Raw genomic sequence first — 22,500 nt, forward strand, 5'->3', positions numbered from 1 at the left:
GTGAGTGTGTGTTGGAGTGTGTGAGAGCAGATGGTTGATGACACACACTGTAGCTGCTGAACAGAACAGTGTCCAGAGCAGGACGTGAGCAGGAACCTCCCTCACGTGTTCTCCAACAGACTGTAACGTCCGCGAGAGCCGTGAACCAGAAGCTCGGCGTGAAGGAGATTTATCCTAAACACCCACACACACACACACACGCGCACACACACAATTACCACAATCCACTAAGTGTTTTAATCTTCTTACACCTCAGCACTGACGCTTTTTATCAGTTTCTAGTTACATGTAATGTTTTATTAAACACGTCTCACTTCCTGCTCTCACTTCTGTTACATCACTAACGAAGCTCCTACTCGAAACCTCCACAGAGATACAGCTTCACCTCAGACTGTCTCCACAAAATCTAGTGGAACATCTTCCCAGAAGCGTGAATCTCATCATAGCAGCAAATGGAGACAATGTGGAAGATGTTTAAAAAGGTGTCCACATACTTTTGGCCATACAGTGTACTTTTAAACGTTCATTTTAATTGTTCTGTGAATGAGCTGTTACTATGGAAACCATAACGAGCTCTGTAATTAAACTCAATAATCTGATGATTATGTTCTAATGAGCTCCAGGATCACATCTGAGGTTTAATCCCTGATCTTCTAAAATACACTAATACATTAATCAGTCAGAACATCGGTACAAGTCTCACCTTTATGTTGAGGCCGTGCTGAGTCAGCGTGTCCTCCAAAACCGCATCACCGAGACGCACAGGCGGATAAAACTCCTCCACGTAGATCCTCCTCCACCACCTCTGCGGTAATGACCTACACACACACACACACACACACACACACACACACACACACACACACACACACTTTTAAATAGACTAACACCAACCTGGAACACATTCAGAACTTTTATAAACATAATTAAAAAGATATAAATATGCAAATTAAGACACGCCCCAAAATGATCTAAATGAAATGACATCAGCTGAATGGCTGGATTTCAGATTACCAGTAATCGTTTTCGCGAATGATCTATTGAACTAGAAGAAATGAAGCATTTTAGTGTTCTGGAGGAGTTTAATGGTGATGAAGGTCATGGTTTAGTGTTCTGGAGGAGTTTAATGGAGATAAACGTTGAGTAGGGGTGGTGTGAAGTTCTCACCCGTCCTCTTTAGGTTCGGTGAACCAGTACTTGTAGCGATGAGCACGGATGTAGACTGGAGGCTGTCTGATGAACGGGTACTGAGTCTCGTCTGTCTGAATTAGCTTTATTACTACAACACACACACACACACACACACACACACACACACACACACACAGTAAATACATGAATAAATAAATACCCCACTTGTACCCCTGGTACCCCCCCTCACCATCCTGCTTGCCCTGTAGGAGACGGCGAACGAAGCTGCTGAACCAGGGACTCTGATTGTGGGGTCCGAGAGCCGCGAACCACATCTGCCAGTCGAGTCGAGGCTGATGAGGCGTCACCACTGGGGGCGCTGCGCTCACGTTCCCCGGTTTATACATAAACTCGATCTCCTACAGAAAACTCAGCGGGTTATGAACAAGTGACAGCAGATCCAGCAGGGAGGAGACATGTCTCCTAGCAGTCCAGGTCTAATAGCAGCATGGAGTATACACATTATTAACAATGTAGAACATCCTACTCATATGAGCGGCTCCTCTCTGTAGTGTGGGGTACAGTACAAACACACACAAAACAGTTGGGAGGCTGTGTAAAATGTAAATAAAAACAGAATTCAATGATTTGTTAATCTCAAAAACACATTTTAAAAGAAAAAACACAACAAAGGAAACCCAGAACCTGTATCAGACACATATAGAACAACATTCTTCTCCCAAATCTGCTCTCCTCACTTCCCAGATGTGTACACACAGAAAACGTGATGCTACACAGTGGGAAACACGGTCCTGTAACAACTTTTTGAGACGTGTTGCAGCCATTAAATTCAACATGACGTTATTTTTTCCTTCAAATTTGATGAATTCTCAGTTTAAATATTTGACATGTTTTTTGTATTATTGTGAATAAAATATGGGTTTGAGATTCGCACATCAATGACTTCTGTTTTTATTTACATACGACACAGTGTCCTAACGGTTATGGAATTGGGGTTGTACATACAGGTGATTAATCATGTCACAGTGTTTGAACATTAATACTGACTGTCCAGGTGATTCCGTCCATGCTACCCTCCATGATGACCTCTGGACGACCTCCGACTCCCGTCATCCTCCGAAACAGACCGTATGAGTTCACCAGCTGGTAACGATCAGTCAACTCAAACGCCCTGCGCACTCCGGGCCACAGGTTAGAGTGAGCCTCGTACTCGATGTAGGTGTATGGAACCTGCACACACAACACACACACACACACACACACTCAGTGTGTTTATATAAGTATAATAGTATATATAAATATTTACCAGCATATATAATGGACACAGGTGTGAACTCGATTGCTGACCAGACTGATGGTGAACATGGAGGCTGCTGCAGCAGAGAAGACGCCCCACTGCACCGTGCTCCAGAGCCGTCGAAACACACCCCTTACACACGCACTCCTGAACACACACACACACACACACACACACACACACACACACACACACACACACACACAATTACACTTATTACACTTATTACACTTTATACAGACTTCTGGATTACAGCGCCATCTGCAGGACAGATTATAATAAATATAATTACGTATTAAAAAAGTAAACAAAGTGAAAATTTGAAGGTATTACACATTTAATGTCTTTATACAGAATGTGGTTTGGAATAAATAAATATTTGGTAGAAGTCAATAAACATTTAAGTATTTATAGGAATTACACATTTATAACAATAAAAAAATCACATGACTAATAACTAAACAAAGCCTCACACACACACACACACAACACACACACACACACACACAGGAAATATAAATAAAAAATAAGAATATAAGATATAATATTCTAAAAGTGTTTAAGTTCATTATTATAATTGTTTTTAATCATATTTGCTGATGAAACCTGTAATCTCCTTTAATCAGCTTTCACTGTCGTCATGGTAACCGTTCACAAGGCCTCACCTGAACATGGCAGTAATGACCTCCCAAGTGAGAGACAGAACCCCGATCCAAATACTGGGCCCCGTCACGGCCTTCAGGAAGCTGTTAAACTCGTAATGTGTGAAGGCTGAAAACAACAAACCCACAAACCAACAATTCAGCAATTCAGAATTTAATTGTGTTTATGACAAAAAACCAACAAAAAAAAAGCTTTTATGGGACCTGTTTTAGAAGAAACACTTTTCTTGTCCCAGTCCACTTTCAGGTCGAAGTAGACGATGGTCCAGTAGCCGAGCAGCGCATACACACACGCTTCGAGCACCAAACACACCCACGCCAACACGGCCTGCAGAGAACCTGAGCAGCACATCAGAGTCATCAAACATACAGCAGACTACAAACTTCACCAGACACTTCTGATTTTTATTTATAGATATTTTATTGTATAGTATATTTTTTATACGTATATTTTGTACTTTATACCTTTATTTATAATTTTATAATTGATATTTAATTTTATTATTTTAGATTTTATTTCTATTTACATGTTGGACAGTCGTAAAAAGCTTTTCACTACACATCAAGAAGAAAAAAAACATTTAAAAGAGAAATAAAACGGATAAAAAGAACAGCACCAGGAGTCCAACATCATCATTAGTATTAGAAGTGTGTGTGTGTGTGTGTGTGTGTGTGTGTGTGTGTGTGTGTGAGTGTGAGATTCGGAGCAGCAGAACTGCAGATGTAATGAAGTCGTATATAAAATAATGAAAATGAAGCGTTGTTTTGATCTATTCAGTCAGTTTTACTCTGCAAACATCAATAACTGCTGTAACTCCTCAATGCTCAGGGACCGTGGTATCAGGTGATAATCCACGGCCAGGTGTGAGATGTTCCCCACATTATAATGATCTCCGGGATGTTCTTCAACTAATTAACTGCAATTATGGATTAATTATAAGATTAATTATTTACAGTTTTGAGTAACGTGCACAGTGTCATGTTATTCAGACTCAAATTTACTCATCATTCCTGTTGAGAATGAAAAGAACAAATGGGCTTCGTACTCGTCTGCGTCTGCGTCTGCTGCCTGCGTCTGCGGAGCCAGAAATCCATGTGTTCATCGTCCAGCAGGGAGAAACACAACACGATGGTCAGAAGATTAAAGAAGTTATAATTCCCTGAGAGGATGATCAGCACCTGCAGCAAGACCTGTACAACACACACACACACACACACACACACACACACACACACACACACACACACACACACACAATGCAGCAGCAATTGTCTGTCCTATAGAACTATGAAAATATCTTGCAGAAGCTCCGCCCACCTGCGAGTAGAAAGCAAAGAGACGATGTCTGCGAATGGGGCTGAAGAAGAGGAAGGGAACTGCGATCTCGATGACGAAGGTGGCAACGGTGCTGAGCTTCTGAAACCACACAGGAAACTGGTGGGCAAACCAGGCCAGGGGCGTCGGGATACACTGCGTCTCGTAGTGATACGTCAATGCTGTCTCACAAACACATGCGCGCGTGCGCACACACACACACACACACAGTTGATAAAAACCCTATGGTGACCTCATGCAATAAATATGAGGAAAACATTTAATGGTTCTGGTTTGAGTTCTGGTTTTGGGGTTCTGACCTGTGAGTCCCCACCAGGTGGGACAGCGGCTGGTCAGTTTGACGACTCCAGAGGTGAACATCAGGCGGAAGAGAAGCCAGCGGAGAAGCCAGAAGGTCACACCATCGTGAAAACTTGATCTGCAGCTCCATGGCATTTTCATGGGAGCGATGAGAACAGCCAGGAAGCCCACCTCTAACAACAGATTATCCCTGAGAAAGAGAGAAAGAGATCATTTTGTCCATTATGCTAATGTAATGTAGTCACACACACGCACACACGCACACACGCACACACGCACACACACGCACACACGCACACACTAATTAGAGGAAAATCTGTACTCACCACTGGAAGTATAAGAAGACCTGGCCGACCTACACAAACAACACAGATGTGAAACTCTGGACTTTTGCCTCATTTGCATTCTTGAACCTGATTGGCTCTTATAATTTATGATGCAATAATAAACTTCTGACTGACACTGGAGACTCCTTCCATTAAAATAAAAATTCTCTTTAAACATCATTATTTATAGATTTAAAAAAATATGTCTACTGTTATTATTATTATTATTATTATTATTATTAAACAGTGTATAAGGATGAACATTTATAAAAAAATTTGTGCTGTTATAGAAAACTAAATCAACACATTCTGTTTTATCGCAATCCAAACTTCATCATCATCATCATCATTATAAAAGATCTGTGATCAGATTAGATGGAGGCTTTGGAAATGGATGGTTTAAGTTATTAAATGTGGGAGGGGTTTATAGATGGGAGGGGTTTAGATGTATTAGAGGTGGGAGGAGTTTGAGGTGGGAGGGGTTATAGATGGGAGGTGTTTAAAGGTGGGAGGAGTTACCTGGTACAGAGAGAGGTAAAGAACCCACAGAATAAAGTAAAGCCTGCAGTCTCTAAAGGCGGGGACCGTCATGGCCGCCAGACTGAGAGCAGTTCCAGTCAGACTCAACAGCTCCAGGCAGTGCTGCGTGTCGAGGCCGAGCTGTGGGCCAAACCACAGCAGAGTGGGCGTGTCCCTCAGACGCTCCCAGACGCTTTTCCCCGCCACCCGCAGCATCCACTTCGCTGGGAGGATGCCCTCGTTACCATAGAGACCTGCGAGAACATAAATCCGTCTGAGATCCTGATCATAACTATGAAAACTTTACAACATTTGAAGGTTCTTTTGAGAACGATTAGAGGAACTACGAACAAAAAGTGCTTCAATTGCAAACTCAAAAGGTTCCAAAAGGAACCAGGAACCCTTGAAGATTATAGAACTTGATGACTTTCCCATATTATACAACGGTCCTAAAATAAGTCTTTTATAAAAGTAGGAACTGTTTGAAATTTTGAAGAGTGTAAGGCTTTAACGTTTTTTGTGAATCTAAGAGATGAATTTGCATATTGAACATGATTGGTGGAATAATGGGGATGTAGTGACATCACAACCCAAGATCTCACGCCCTCTGTAGCATCAGGAATATCTCTGGTGCGTTTAATTCTTACTTCCTCAGTTACAAAATCAAAACTCCAACCAGAATCCAGATGTTGATTGTAAATCAGTGATATTTTATAAACCTCTGAAAGTCAGTGTGAAGTTCAGTATAAAGGAATAAACATGAACATGGTAATATATTTTTAAATGCTGCTGTCTGCAGCCCCACGTGCATCATGTGGACACTTTAAACTTTATAAGTGCACAATTTCTGCAGATTTATTTATAACACAGAATAAAAAAAATAACTCACCAGGAATTTGTACATAAACAGACGCGAAGGCGAACATGTAGATGGCAGAAAGACTCCACAGGAACATGTGGGTAGGAATCCGCATCTCCCCCATCTCTCTCTCTCTCTCTCTCCTCTGGAGCCTCCTACAGCGGGAAAAGAAGCTGATCAAACCCGGGTTCGGATCACACACCCCGGTACGCGCCAACACGCACTGCTCGTGCTGCTGCTCCGGAGACACGTCAAAGAGACTTCCAGAGCACAAAAGTCCCACCTCCGCGCTGTGATTGGCCAATAAAGCAGAGTCAAGGACAGTCAGCCAATCAAACGCTCGTCTGGGTAACGTTCTAGCCAATCGTAGCCAAAACGCGCATGCGTCAAAAATGCATTAAAACAGCGACATCTAACGGTGAAAAGAAGAAAAGGTCAAAGCGTCAACATTTAGCGGCTTTAAATGATTATTTATGCGTTTAATTATTTTAGTTATGTTTAATTTCATCTGATATTATTACTGTACAATAATCATCAAATAAACAATATTTTAATAAACCGTAGCTTACATATGTTTTGTTAGTAATAACACGTGACGTCATTTCCTGCTCCTAGCACCGCAGCACAGATTTATCTTTCTGAACTTTTAATCAGCAGAAAAAACTAATGTGAGAAAAAACTTTCTGTGCATCTCATGTGATTATATTTACATTCAGAATAACATTTTGGAATAAAAAAAACATTAATAAAAATTAATAACGTTTTCATACTATTATTAAAAGATAATATAGACAACAATCAGTTTCATTAAAAAAAAGTCTTAGTTTATATAAAAGTTATAAGTAAAACTTTAGAAAAAGTCTTTTTGAAATTCAAGTAAATTGGTTTTTTTTCTTTTTATGTAACTGTTAAATACCTCTTTTAAAAAAATGTATAAGCGACACATTAATTGAAAAATATATTTATTTGTTTCATGAGTTTTCATTTACTGATATCTGATTTATCTCAAAACATTTTTTTTAAATGATTATTCATATTAATGATTATTATTATAATTATGACTAATTAATGATAATAGTTACATCTCCACACAGGTGATGTGGTAATTATGTAATAGTAATCATAAATAAATTCTGAGCAGGTTTATAAATGTTTATAAAACAGTTTATAATATAAATTGATTAATTAATAGGAGCTGATTATCATTATTACTCTAAATGAAATCTTTTCTACTGGGTTTTAAAAGGGAACAAATATATTGGTTCCAAAATATATTTTTAGTATAAATTGAAATTAAACTTACTGTCTGTACTTCCTGTATCTCAGTAGGAACCTTCTAACCTCTCAGGACCACACCCACAAATATTTCTAGTTTGTCACTTTCATTAATAAATCACAATGACAGTGTTTAAGTTAAAGATTTGTTTCAAACCTCACGACCTCCTGCTGACGTGTGAGTCTGTCCTGCTACCTGTGGGTTTTAGATGATTGGTGTTTATGAGAACGAGGAATCAACTGCTACTACATCAAATGTAACAGATCAAAAAGCCGGATGAGATGATCTAATCTAATCTAATCTAATCTAATCTAATGGTGATTTTCCTCTAACTGCATGTCACACAGAGTGTTTCATTTCTTTCATTACATCGTTTCATTGTAAAAAAGTAAAAATCAGCACAAAATCACTAAACCAATCTCCACACACACACACACACACACACACACACACACACACACACACACACACACACACACACACACACACACACAAACTCTCAACTGATTACACAGGGATCATTTAATTACTGTGCAGCATTCGGTTTGTCCTCATACACACATGCAACATCTAGAAAACAGCAGCACAGGATCATCTCGCTGCCCATCACATCAAATCAGCGCTTCATCACCCTGTACATTCAAGTCTCCTCTGGGCATCTGCTTTTGGCTTCCTGTCACCTGAACATCACGCTGCTGAAAGGAGGAGCTGGCATTGCACATGCAGCAACAATTAAACACACAAAAGAAAAACGAAAAATTCCAGCATTTTTAGAACAAGAAAGAGAAAAGTGATCTGATCAGTAGCACGTGATTTGTACAGAAGACGTTAAAGGTGCAGTCTGTAAGGTTTATAAGGTCATCAGCGTGATTCGTCTTCATTCCTTTGTTTCGTTACACACTTTATTTTTTGTACATTTTTAAGTTTTCCCACTTTCAACTTTTTTGATCTAAAGTTAGAGGAGTTGTGATCTATGTGAGGGGTTTTTAATGGTTATTGTATATGGGTTTCTGGCCCTGAAATAAGCTCCGCCCCCAGATATTCTCTCTCTCTCTCTCTCTCTATATATATATATAAGCTCCACCCCCCACTGCAGTTTTTCTTATATTTCATAAAATGTTCATGTGCAATAATAAGCATTTTTTAAAGATGAACAATAATAGATTTGGAATATTGCCACGTCAAAATATTAGTTGCAATGCAATTCTGCTTCCTGTTTACCTCAAATACATATTTCTGGCCCTGAAATAAGCTCCACCCCTAAATAAAAACACAGCGTAAAATTTGTAATAAGAAGCCGATAAAGCATGTGCTGTAAAATCAGTGTGTGTGTGTGTGTGTGTGTGTGTCAGGTAAAACTAACTTAACCTTGCAGGCAGCAGAGGGCGCTAACCTTACAAACTGCCCCTTTAATAATGACATATCAAACAGGAAGGAGGAGAATAAATCATGGCGTCAGTGCCGACTCGGTTCGTCATTCTCTCTCTCTCTCTCTCTCTCTCTCATTTATACACACTCATACACACACGCTACACAACCCATTGCATGAGTTTAGCTTAAAGCTCTTAGCTGCCTCGGCTTCCTCAGGACCACTGGAATGTCTTCAAAATGGTCGACAGACGAAGATTTTCCCTCGTTTCATCACAAATATGAACTTTAATTGATTAACGACTCGTCCGTGTTCTCGCTGCTGATTGGCTGGAAATCTACACTTGTGTTTGGCTCTGTTTTTTCTTTGGAACTTGCTTCTTGGCTTGTTACAATAAATAATATGCATGTGTTTATGTGTGTGTATTTGTGTGTGTGTGTAAGAAGAGTTCAAGTTCCCTCTCCACTGCAGGACATTTGTGGTTGAGGGGGCGTGGCCTCCAGTTCAGACTCTCGGACAAAAATCACAGCATCTCCACTCACGTTGATAAGGCATTGGGCCTGAAACACACACACACACACACACACACACACACACACACACACACACACACACACACAGTGAATGTAAGTAAAATAGCTTATGTGTACACTTTCATACCTACACACACTCTAACAAACACTGACCTGGTTTTTGTTAGGGTTCTCCATGAACACACACTCCTTCATGCTGTAGGAGACGACTGCATTCCCCCCCAGAGCAGCAACGTGGGCGCGTACCATAGCAAACACTTCCGCTATAAACGAGTGCAGGAACCCGCTCACACCACCCTCCTAACACACACACAAAATTAAATGCCACATACACACATTACATGTGTATGTGTGTGTATAACTGTGAAATGTGTGTGTGTACCTCACGCAGTGAGGTGGTCTCTCTGATGAAGAACATGTTGATGATGCCGAGGTATTTTATTATCTTGGTTCGAGGAATGAAAGACAGCGGCGTCATTTTAACCACAGTGACAGAACCTCCAGGGAACGAACGACTGACCTCAGAGAACGAGAACGCCCTTCAGGCAACGGACTGGACTTCTCTAAAGAGGACACTGAGAGAGAGCAAAAGAGAGAGAGAGAGAGAGAGAGAGAGAGGGAGAGAGAGGAGAGAGAGAGAGAGAGAGAGGGAGAGAGGGAGAGAGAGAGAGAGTGAGAGTGGGAAGAGAGAGAGAGAGGGGAAGGAAGAGAGAGAGAGAGAGGGAGAGAGAGGAGAGTGAGAGAGTGAGAGTGGGAAGAGATAGGGAGAGTGGGAAGGAAGAGAGAGAGATAGAGAGAGAGAGAGTGGGAAGGAAGAGAGAGAGAGAGAGAGAGAGAGAGAGAGAGAGAGAGAGGAGAGAGAGGAGAGAGAGAGGAGAGAGAGGGAGAGAGAGAGAGAGAGAGAGGGAGAGAGGAGAGAGTGAGAGAGAGTGAGAGAGTGAGAGTGGGAAGAGATAGGGAGAGAGTGGGAAGGAAGAGAGAGAGAGAGGAGAGAGGAGAGAGAGGGAGAGAGGAGAGTGGGAAGAGAGGGAGAGAGGGGAAGGAAGAGAGAGAGAGAGAGGGAGAGAGAGGGAGAGAGAGAGAGAGAGTGGGAAGAGATAGGGAGAGAGTGGGAAGGAAGAGAGAGAGAGAGAGAGAGAGAGAGAGTGGGAAGGAAGAGAGAGAGAGAGAGAGAGAGAGAGAGAGAGAGAGGGAGAGAGAGGGGGGAGAGAGAGAGAGGGGAGAGGGAGAGAGGGAGAGAGGAGAGAGAGAGAGAGAGAGTGAGAGAGTGAGAGAGAGGAGAGAGGAGAGTGGGAAGGAAGAGAGAGAGAGAGTGGGAAGAGAGAGAGAGAGAGAGGGGAGAGAGGGAGAGAGAGAGAGAGGAGAGTGGGAAGAGATAGGAGAGAGTGGGAAGAGAGAGAGAGAGAGAGAGAGAGAGAGAGAGAAGAGGAGACAGTGGACATGACTCTCAGACTCCCCCTTTTGGACAAGGGACAAATATTGAACAAACACCAGACAGAAAGCCACCAGGAAAGAGAGTGTGTGTGTGTGTGTGTGTGTGTGATTATTATTATTATTAAAGCTATAATCAGGCTGATTGTGATTTAATTGTTATATAATAATTAAATGGTAAAAAAAAAAAAAAAAAAAAAAAAAAAATGCACCTGGTGTTTAAATGTTAATAAAAAAAAAGAATCTTCATGGTAATTCCTACGATTTATCGCCACATGCCTTTATGCTGCACGGTAACCATCAAACATCCCATAATAACACGGTTAAAGCTCATGCAGCTGTGACACGCAAACATCGTTTGGCCCTCCGTTAAAGCAGCTGTAAGCAATGTAAACCATGTTAAAACAGAAAAACTACTTGATTGCAAATGCACACTTTACATCTAATCCAACCGGATGTGTGCAATCAGGCTAGCACAATGCTAGCAAAAGCATAAAAAAAATGCTTTCAGCACCTTAAAATCGTATAAGTGCTGCTTATAAAGCCTTTACTGTTAACTGGATGGTTTGGTTCAAGAATAGTGATCAGAATCCATGCACAGATCAACTAGAGTGTGTTTTCAAAAATTGCTTTTAACACCGGCAGATTCAAGGCAGATTCTAAAGCATTTAAGGTGGGTCATATAAACAATATTTCCTCAGAGCATTAATTAAAGTGATGTAGAAACGTGGAGATGTTTAGGAGAGCTGCAGTGGAGTTTTTAACCAGAATGTTTAACAGGATTCTGGAAGGTGAGAAGATGCCTGAGGAATGGAGAAGAAGTGTGCTGGTACTGATCTTTAAGAATAAGGGAGATGTGCAGACCTGCAGTAACTACAGGGGAATTAAGTTGATCAGTCACACCATGAAGTTCTGAAAAAGAGTAGTGGAAACCAGGCTGAGAGAAGAGGTGACCATCTGTGAGCAACAGTATGGTTTCATGCTGAGGAAGAGCACCACAGATGCATTATTTGCTTTGAGGATGTTGATGGAGAAGTACAGAGAAGGACAGAAGGAGTTGCATTGTGTATTTGTGGATTTAGAGAAAGCATACGACAGGGTGGAGAGAGGAGTTGTGGTATTGTATTAGGAAGTCTGGTGTGTCAGAGAAGTATGTGAGGGTGGTGCAGGACATGTATGAGGACAGTGTGACGGCAGTGAAGTGTGCAGTGGGAACAACAGACTGGTTCAAGGTGGAGGTTGAACTGCATCAAGGATCGGCCCTGAGCCCTTTCCTGTTTGCAGTGGTGATGGACAGGTTGACAGACAAAGTCAGACAGGAGTCTCTCTGGACTATGATGTTTGTGGATGATATTGTGATTTGTGGTGAGAGTAGGGAGCAGGTGGAGAAGAGCCTGGAGAGGTGGAGATATGCGCTGGAGAGAAGGGGAATGAAAGTCAGTAGGAGTAAGACAGAGTACATGTGTGTGAATGAGAGGGAGGGCAGTGGAGTGATGCGGTTGCAGGGAGAAGAGGTGGAGAAGGTGGAGGAGTTTAGGTACCTGGGGTCAACAGTGCAGAGTGATGGAGAGTGTGTTAGAGAAGTGAAGAAAGGAGTGCAGGCAGGGTGGAGTGGGTGGAGAAGAGTGATAGCAGGAGTGATTTGTGATAGAAGAGTATCTGTGAGAGTGAAAGGGAAAGTTTATAGGACTGTGGTGAGACCTGAGATGTTGTATGGATTAGAGACAGTGGCATTGAGTGATGGAGAGGAGGTGGAGCTGGAGGTAGCAGAGCTGAAGATGTTGAGATGTTCATTGGGAGTGACGATGGACAGGATTAGAAATGAGTTATTAGAGGGACAGCGCATGTAGGACGTTTTGGTGACAAGGTGAGGGAGGTGAGATTGAGATGGTTTGGACATGTGCAGAGGAGGAACATGGGGTATATCAGTAGTAGAATGCTGAGGATGGAGACACCAGGAAGGAGAAAAAGAGGAAGACCAAGGAGGAGGTTTATGGATGTGGTGAGTGAAGACATGCAGGTAGTTGGTGTGAAAGAGGCAGATGTAGAGGACAGGGTGGTATGGAGACGGATGATCCGCTGTGGAGATCCCCGAATGGGAGCAGCTGAAAGAAGAAGAAGAAGAAGAAGATACAAGAATCTGACCACTTAGTCAAAGGGTGCTTTGGAAAAATAGCTTTTGGCACCTTTAAGTTGTCAAAGCACCGATTATAATAGGTAAAATCATAGACATGAATTCCTCAGAGTATTTCTTTGGGCCAGGTATCAGGATACAAGTCAAATTTGGCCAGTGTATGATTCCAGATAAATGCTTACAGCACCTTTAATTTTTTCAGGTACTAAAGCTTGTGGCAGTCACAGAAACACCAGACTGCATCTGCAGTGTAGTAAGTTGCTTACAGAAGCTTTAAAGTTGATGCTCATGATGCTTTGTTATGAAGCCCGTGTTAAGTGCATGCTCTGAATTTTCCTCATTCAGTTGGGATTAGAAGGAAAAAAAAAAACCCGATCAGTGTGAAGACTCGGTAGCGTTGGTCCGGGTTCAGGGTGGATGCGTGCGCTCCTACTTGTTTTAATTGATCCTCGTCTTATGGTGTGAGCTTTCAGTCTAAGCTGCTCTATCCAGGAACTGCATCTGTCTGTAAAGGAACTGTAATCAACTGAGGGGGCTGGACACACACACACACACACACACACACCACACAAATAGACAGCAGGACATACAGACACACGGGTTCATAAAGCACACAGAAACACAAACAGACAAGCGCATGCCATCACATCACACAAACACACAACAGAGGGATACACAGAGAGAGAAAAAGAAACAAAAAAAAATGAAGAAGAGAGGTATAAAATGGCGGATGCTGGAGTGTGTGTCACAGAACTGCAAACAGTTTCACACAAAAGGAGAAGAAAACACCCAAAAATAATAAATAACCCTGAGAACAAAACAGAGACTCACCTCGAGCACTCGGGAGACTTCCTGAAACTTCGGACAAACCTAACACACACGCACACACACACGCACAAACGTTACGCAGGAAAAGTTACGTTTTTTTAGTTTAGTAAAACTGTGGTAAGACGTTTCCACCGGAGGAACCAATCTAGCTCCTGCTCAACAGTCAGAACTTTTCTCACTACCAGGGATGATTTCTCGACAGGTTCGGGTACCTGGGTGGAAACGTTCTTTCTGTAAGGTGAACGAGGGACCAGAGGGTGAAGGTGAGAGGTAAAGGTTTACCTTTGGAGGAGCTCAGAGGGTTGGAGGAGGAGGAGGAGGAGGAGGATTCAGCAGGGAGCTCTAAAGAGAACTGAAGCTGCTCTTCGTTTTCTGGAACTGATGAGAAAAAAAAAAAAGAAAAAAAAAAAAGTGCAGCACCGGGACTCGGATTAGCTTCAGCTCACGGGTTAATGCAGGGATAAAAACCAACCAACATGCTGTGTGACTGTGGTATAGAATATATACACACACCAAACACACACCATCTTTAATCTACACTATCACAAGAATAATAATCACAATACACTATAACTCTAAATAAACCAGATGTGTATCAAGATTACACCACGTGACACAAGCAAAAACATCAGATATTCGCTAATTTGATCGGACTTTTTAGCAAATTTATTTTTAAAAAAAGGCTCAGTAAAGCAAATGCCCAATCACTGGATACCAGTGTCCCTAATAACCAATCACTGATTACTATTTTTCCTTTTGCCCAATCACTGATCTGGAATCATTTCCACAGGGTTTAATTTCTGCTTCAGACAGAAACAGCGTGCCTCGAACTATGACATCTCTTTTTTATAAGAATAATATTTAATAATCTATTGCTATCTATTCCAATGAGGATAATGATAATAGATTAGATTAGTTTAGATTCAACTTCACTGTCATTGTGCAGAGTACAGCTACTAAAAGTGTAAATAGCAATGTGTATAAATAAATTAATATAAATTTATAAAACTACAAATATACAATAAACATATTATGGGAGTGTGAAGGTGCAATATATATTTCTACAATACTGTATAAGGTGCATATTTGAAGAAGGGTACTATATAAAAGTGATCATGAATATGCAAATTAATATGTATATTTGCAGATAGTTACCTGGAGTTTTCAATATTTTTTATTTTTTTGCACAAATTAATCTACTTTGCCCTGAAAGGAGTTAGCAGAGTTTTCTCCTTTAACCACGACCTGTCTCATTCACACACACACATTCACACACATTCACACACACACACACACACACACACACACACACACACACACACACCTTTAATAAGTGTTTTCTCTCCGCTATGCCGGCCGTTCTCCTGCGTCTGTTCTTTATCGAAGCTCATGGCCACCGCCGTCACCGCCACCTGACACACACAACACACGATAAAAAGTCGTCTTGTCGTCTTTTTTCTTAAATCAAGTCATCACACACTTCATCACTCAGACTTAAAAAGCACATGATGAAAACGGAAATTAACGAGGGTCTTCTCCACAAGCTGAACAGGTTCACGTTCCCTTTCCACGAGGACGACTCTATAAAATGCGATGCAGTAAATAGAATGCAGAAACGTTACTGCACTACTTGTGACCATAGAAACATCAGAAACAGAGTGGCTAATCATAAGCTATCAACAGAAACTGATTTAAACCTTTTAAAAAGGCCCTGCATTTAAAATTCCACTCGAGCTTTAATACTACACACAGGAAACGATTCTGATTGGCTGAGGAGTTAGTGTGTTAGGAGTTGGAAATAAAACACATTTTGCCTGGATGCATTTCCTGCACTGTTTTATTTCACCTCTCACTCCATCGACATGAACTTTAACCCTTGGATGCAATGGCCGATAAAAAAAAAATCACAAGGCTGTGAGTCTGAGATCAAGTCCTGCATAACAACCAAATGTGTTTTTGTTCATCCTTCCAGAGATTAAGATGTCCAACATCAACATTTAGGAAGTGTTTTTAGCAAATTAGTTAACATTAATGAACCTGCTAATATTGGCTGAGGCTCAAGAAGGCTTGCTCGGGGGATTCAAACTCACAACCTTCCCTTGAGAGAGCAAGATGTTACCTGTATGAGCTCATCCTCAGGTACAGCGACAGCGAAGTTCACGTGGCACAGACAGCAGGGCACCATGGAGCGCAACTTGAAGTACAGACTCTATATAACACACACACACACACACACACACACACTCACGTTAACACTATAGACCATATCACACAATGAAAAAAACTAAGAGAAGGTTCTCACCTTGAGCAGGTTCTCACACAGATCATTGAAGATCTTATTTAGGCCTTGATTGGTCAGATTTGCGTTGCTAAGTCGGAACACTCTCACAGACGTGAACATCTAGCAGACGTAAAAAGAAAAACGTGAGAGGTGTGCTACGTTCGCTACCAATCGTATCACGTGTGCTCTCGTTAATCACGTGTCGAGACGTTGAGAAGAGAATTGCTGTGTACCTGTAATGCTGAAGTCCAGTTATAAATCCCAGGCATGATTTCAGTGTTGCAACTGTAGAACCCTAAGAAGCAAAAACATTACAAAAAAAAAAGTCTAATCACATGACGTGTATTAGATTTACATTATATCCAGTATAAAGTATCAAATATTAAATCCTTGTGATTTTCTTTCTGTGCTTTTATATACACTTTCTGACTGTAGGGACACCCTAATAATATAACTGCATCTAATGCAGAAGGTAAGAAGGAGAGAGGGAGAAAAGGAGAGGAAGAGAGGAGGAGAGAGAGGGATACCTGCAGGTGTCGGGGCATCGGTGAGGAGGGAATGAATGTCTTCAAAAGCATCTGTATCGTCGATCTGAAACAGTAATTATAATGAATATCTTTAAATTCAGAACAACATGAATAAAACTACACCATCATTTCTGTCTCACCGTCTGCCTGACTGTCTCACTGATCATCTGCTCATCAGTTCTGTTCATTTAAGAGTAATCTGGTCTAATCAGCCATTTGTCTCTCTGACTCACCTTCTGTCTGACTGACTGGCAGTCTGTCTGTCTGACTCACTCACCATCTGTCCGTCTTTCGGTCTCACTGTCTGTCATATCTCAGTGACGGACTGTCTCGTTATCTGTCTGTCTCACCTCTAAAACAAAAGCGTCCTTCTTCCCGTGAGACAGGTCTAACTCTGACACTTCGTCTGAGCTCTCAGAGTGCGAGCGAAAGAGGCGGGACCTCTGCCGGGGCTCAGGGATGGGCGAGCCAATCAGCTCCTCGACAAACTCCTAAAAAATCAGAAATCAGAAAAAACTGTATGTGTGTATATATATGTGTGTGTGTGTGTGTGTGTGTGTGTGTGTGTGTGTGTGTGTGTGTGTGTGTGTGTGTGTTAACAGACGTACTGGGGGGTTAATCTCGTACAGATCTTTGTTCTTGATGATAGCGTCGTTAATTTTCCTTTGCATGTTTGAGAGATGCTGTTCATATGTGATGTCACTGGAGGTTTTTCCTGCAATCTGGATTCCTCCTGGACTCGGGAGTGCTGTCAGAAACACACCTGTGGCTGACTACAACACACACACACACACACACACACACACACACACACACACACACACACACACACACACACACACACACACACACACATACACACACATACACACACATACACACAGAGTTCATCATATATCATCACAAATACATCCATGAGTGTAAGGTACACCAGAGACGGTGTGTGTGTGTGTGTTGGGTATTGATGCTGTACTCACAGCCAGGCCGAGCAGCATGTTCTCTCCCACGCTGATTTGGATATGCAGGCCGAACAGAGCGTTCATGCTACGCAGCTTCAGCTTGTTCATCAGCTGTGTGTGCAGCTCGTACTCTAGGAATGGCAGCAGGTTGCTGATGGCTGTAGCGTTTCCCTCACCCTGAGCCTTCTTCTTAGTACGACACAACCTGAACACAGAGATGAGTTTACAGCGTATAACACAAACAACCTGAACAGAGAGACGAGTTTACAGCATTTTACACAAACACCCTGAACATAGAGACGAGTTTACAGCGTTTTACACAAACACCCTGAACATAGAGACGATTTTACAGCGTTTTACACAAACAACCTGAACACAGAGACGAGTTTACAGCGTATAACAAACAACCTGAACACAAAGACGAGTTTACAGCATTTAACACAAACAACCTGAACACAGAGACGAGTTTACAGCGTTTTACACAAACACCCTGAACACAGAGACGAGTTTACAGCGTTTTACACAAACACCCTGAACACAGAGACGAGTTTACAGCGTTTTACACAAACAACCTGAACACAAAGACGAGTTTACAGCGTTTTACACAAACAACCTGAACACAGAGACGAGTTTACAGCGTTTTACACAAACAACCTGAACACAGAGACGAGTTTACAGCGTTTTACACAAACAACCTGAACACAGAGACGAGTTTACAGCGTTTAACACAAACAACCTGAACACAGAGACGAGTTTACAGCGTTTTACACAAACACCCTGAACACAGAGACGAGTTTACAGCGTTTTACACACACAACCTGAACACAGAGACAAGTTTACAACATTTAACACAAACAACCTGAACACAGAGACGAGTTTACAGCGTTTTACACAAACACCCTGAACACAGAGACGAGTTTACAGCGTTTTACACACACAACCTGAACACAGAGACGAGTTTACAGCGTTTTACACAAACAACCTGAACACAGAGATGAGTTTACCGCATTTTACACAAACACCCTAAACACAGAGACGAGTTTACAGCGTTTTACACACACAACCTGAACACAGAGACGAGTTTACAGCGTTTTACACAAACAACCTGAACACAGAGATGAGTTTACCGCATTTTACACAAACACCCTGAACACAGAGACGAGTTTACAGCGTATAACACAAACAACCTGAACACAGAGACGAGTTTACAGCGTTTTACACACACAACCTGAACACAGAGACGAGTTTACAACATTTAACACAAACAACCTGAACACAGAGACGAGTTTACAGCGTTTAACACAAACAACCTGAACACAGAGACGAGTTTACAGCGTTTTACACAAACACCCTGAACACAGAGACGAGTTTACAGCGTTTTACACAAACAACCTGAACACAGAGACGAAGTTTACAACATTTAACACAAACAACCTGAACACAGAGATGAGTTTACAGCATTTTACACAAACACCCTGAACACAGAGACGAAGTTTACAGCGCTTACACAAACACCCTGAACACAGAGACGAGTTTACAGCGTTTTACACACACAACCTGAACACAGAGAAGTTTACAGCGCTTACACAAACAACCTGAACACAGAGATGAGTTTACCGCATTTTACACAAACACCCTGAACACAGAGACGAGTTTACAGCGTTTTACACAAACAACCTGAACACAGAGACAAGTTTACAGCATTTTACACAAACACCCTGAACACAGAGACGAGTTTACAGCGTTTTACACACACAACCTGAACACAGAGACGAGTTTACAGCATTTTACACAAACACCCTGAACACAGAGACGAGTTTACAGCGTTTTACACAACCACCCTGAACACAGAGACGAGTTTACAGCGTTTTACACAAACACCCTGAACACAGAGACGAGTTTACAGCGTTTTACACACACAACCTGAACACAGAGACGAGTTTACAACATTTAACACAAACAACCTGAACACAGAGACGAGTTACCTGGCCTGTATAAGACAGCCTTTGCCGGTGACGTGGGCTTCAGATGGAACGTCTATTGTAGTGAAGAGAACATCAGGGACTTTATGGCGGCGGCAGCAGTGGCAGTAGGTGAGCTGAGCCGGAAACGGCATGTTTAACTCATCATATGGGATGTGACAAAACCCACAAGCAGGGGGGACGACATCATCTAACCTGACACACACAAACACCCCTACAATCAACACATCACTACTTATACAGGCTGATCCGTCATATACTGGGTAAAGTCTTAAAAAATGTATATAAAAATATTGATATTATGAGTACAGTAATCCTCCGCTTTACCGCGGTTCCAATCTGGCGCCCCGGTTTATAGCGGAATTGCATTTGCCACATATCTCATTAGTTTGGCTGATTTTCCAGACTCTCGTGCAGAGAACCAAACACCAAAACACTTATACGGAATTGTTTTTATGGAGTTTTATGTTGAAATAATGAAATTTATGAATAAAAATATATTCATTAACTATAAAATGCAGTAAAATGTTAATACTGTACAGTACATTTACTCACTATAAATGGGATACAGTGAACTGTATTTCTACTAATTTACACTAAATTAATCTCGTTATATTCTTGCTAATGTTTGCTGTGTGTTTAAAGTGTGTTTAAAGGGAGGAGGATTTTTTTTGGGGTGGCTTACAATTTTTGGTTAGGAAACGTTACCACGGCGATAAAAGGGGGATTACTGTATTATTATAATTCATTTACATTTTAACAAGTCCTTAAAAATATAGTGTTTAATGAATGAATGTATAATTAATTAATTATATTTTTTGGATAATTATTTAATATTCATAAAAGAAAATAATGAATCTAATTATATTTAGTTCATTAGAATAACTACTGGCCTCAGAAATGACTACATTAATCTACACACACAATTTTTGTCCCTGATTGTAAATGTGTTAGTGTGTGTGAAACCCATCCCCACACCTCCACCCTCCCACACACACAAGCACACACACGCACACACACGGACACGCACACACACACACACACCAGCCTCGTTAGTACAGTTTAGTAAGGTTAGGAGTCCGTCAGCATGGGTCATGTGATTAACCTACCCTAACGAGGCTGAACTACCCATCTCACCCTCGCCCCTTTCTGTGCCATGTTGCCGTGACAACCTGTTCTCTGTGTCCAGCACGCCATCCTGCATGAAGCGGGAGCTGAGGATCGCTGCTGTGCCCGACGCCGACAGGATACACACCTCCTCACTGCACACACACAGAAGAATAATAACACAAAAAACATCATATTAAATAATTAATACTTAATACTTCCTGAATCGGATTTTTTTTTAGCCATTTGAAGGTAGGATTCAAAAATAGAGAAATGTGTGTGTGTGTTTTACCAGATGCTGGTGGACTCGCTGTATCCCACCACTGCATGACAGCCGAGAGCTTTAGCGTGAGACTTGATCTCCTGTCGGATCTCCTCCCACCAGGCGTCTCGCGTCTCCGGCTCATCTGTAACACACAAGAGCACAAACTCATAATCCTGCTCGAGGCATGACGGACAAAATTCACACTCTCTCACACACACAGTCTGGAAACAAGTTTATTTATTGTTTTTATGATGATGATGATGATGATGATGAAGATGTGAATTGTTTTCATTCGTCACCCCTGAGTTCCTGATCATCCTCTAAGATCATGTGTGCAATCACATGATCATTTCCCATTCAACAGGGCTTTGTAGACATGCATTTAAAATGTCTCATGAAAGCAAACTCCACACCTTTTCCAAAGTTCCACCAATGGCAATAGAATGGGGGGGTGGAGGGTTGAAAAGTGAATACAAAATGTAAATATGGAAATGAGCTCTACTGTTTTAACGTTTTGGCTTCAGAACGTGACACCTTTATCTCTGCACAGGTTCTTGCTCGTTTCTTGACTGAGATGTTTGAAGAACGAAAAGAATTCAGCGTTCGCCCTGTGGCTCGTCTCAGCTTGTCTGCGTTCACGCTGAAAAAACGTTGCACACCACTGACTTTATTCACAACATCTCTACACACTCATTACAAACACCACAATCTACTGTATACATATGCATGAATATGCAAATTGGAAACCTATTTGTATATCACCAGCATCACTATCCGGATACATTAAATATCTAACTCACGTGAAGACTAAATTTTGAATTTATAATTCCTTAATTCTGAAGGCACAACGTTACCATGGCAACCACCATTTCTACATTGCTCAGTGTAGAGAAAAAGAGAGGGAAAAAAAACTCTGATTACAGCAACATTGTCCTCTAATATAGAGTGTGATTGGTCCAAAATTAAGTTTATGTAGTGACATCACAAGCTCAGACGTAGCCCTGCCCCCAAATCAGTCATACACAAGTGTATATTCAGCAGGATCAGAACGCCCTGAAGAACTGCGTATGAGTTTCTCTACCTCAGCAGCATAAACTGAATATACGATGTGTTCTGTTCTGCAAAAACATCTAGAGGTGTAGTGAAAAGAACCTGAGCTGTTTTTTTGTTCTGTGAATCACAATAGTTTACACAGGAAGACAATGTGCACATGTGGTGAGCTGAAAAGAATCTCAGCATGTTAAACACCAACCTAAAGGAGCTAGAAGAGAGGAGGAACGCATACGATTCGGTGTTGAGATTACTCTCAGATCAAACCAATCTTGAGTTCTCACATCAGTTCCTTTCTGCAGAACTT

At 41.5% G+C, this 22,500-nt stretch overlaps 2 protein-coding genes across 2 annotated transcripts in view; both read right to left on the reverse strand.

The window, feature by feature from the left end:
- Nucleotides 1–6,733, reverse strand: part of lmf2a (lipase maturation factor 2a) — a 7,504-nt gene extending 771 nt beyond the window's left edge. Inside the window, exons 1-14 of the mRNA XM_046863905.1 lie at nt 6,482–6,733; nt 5,593–5,846; nt 5,074–5,102; nt 4,747–4,937; nt 4,430–4,608; nt 4,158–4,302; nt 3,316–3,450; nt 3,115–3,220; nt 2,500–2,596; nt 2,200–2,382; nt 1,382–1,550; nt 1,168–1,279; nt 704–818; nt 1–174 (exon numbers count right to left, since the gene is read on the reverse strand). The exon at nt 1–174 is cut by the window's left edge and continues 771 nt beyond it. Of these exons, the coding sequence (XP_046719861.1) occupies nt 1–174; nt 704–818; nt 1,168–1,279; nt 1,382–1,550; nt 2,200–2,382; nt 2,500–2,596; nt 3,115–3,220; nt 3,316–3,450; nt 4,158–4,302; nt 4,430–4,608; nt 4,747–4,937; nt 5,074–5,102; nt 5,593–5,846; nt 6,482–6,575 (1,983 nt within the window). The 5' untranslated portion in view covers nt 6,576–6,733. The remainder of the gene's footprint in view (nt 175–703; nt 819–1,167; nt 1,280–1,381; nt 1,551–2,199; nt 2,383–2,499; nt 2,597–3,114; nt 3,221–3,315; nt 3,451–4,157; nt 4,303–4,429; nt 4,609–4,746; nt 4,938–5,073; nt 5,103–5,592; nt 5,847–6,481) is intronic.
- A 1,498-nt stretch (nt 6,734–8,231) lies between these two features.
- The window catches only part of c2cd5 (C2 calcium dependent domain containing 5), a 29,723-nt gene continuing 15,454 nt past the window's right edge, over nt 8,232–22,500 (reverse strand). Inside the window, 18 exon segments of the mRNA XM_046863904.1 lie at nt 8,232–9,656; nt 9,783–9,929; nt 10,012–10,148; nt 10,151–10,204; nt 13,628–13,729; nt 14,026–14,064; nt 14,305–14,400; nt 15,347–15,434; nt 16,142–16,231; nt 16,325–16,423; nt 16,537–16,598; nt 16,831–16,894; nt 17,181–17,321; nt 17,439–17,603; nt 17,808–17,994; nt 19,775–19,966; nt 20,944–21,033; nt 21,171–21,285. Of these exon segments, the coding sequence (XP_046719860.1) occupies nt 9,546–9,656; nt 9,783–9,929; nt 10,012–10,148; nt 10,151–10,204; nt 13,628–13,729; nt 14,026–14,064; nt 14,305–14,400; nt 15,347–15,434; nt 16,142–16,231; nt 16,325–16,423; nt 16,537–16,598; nt 16,831–16,894; nt 17,181–17,321; nt 17,439–17,603; nt 17,808–17,994; nt 19,775–19,966; nt 20,944–21,033; nt 21,171–21,285 (1,979 nt within the window). The 3' untranslated portion in view covers nt 8,232–9,545.

This window comes from Silurus meridionalis, chromosome 13, assembly GCF_014805685.1.
Source record: "Silurus meridionalis isolate SWU-2019-XX chromosome 13, ASM1480568v1, whole genome shotgun sequence".
NCBI classification, from domain to species: Eukaryota; Metazoa; Chordata; class Actinopteri; order Siluriformes; family Siluridae; genus Silurus; species Silurus meridionalis.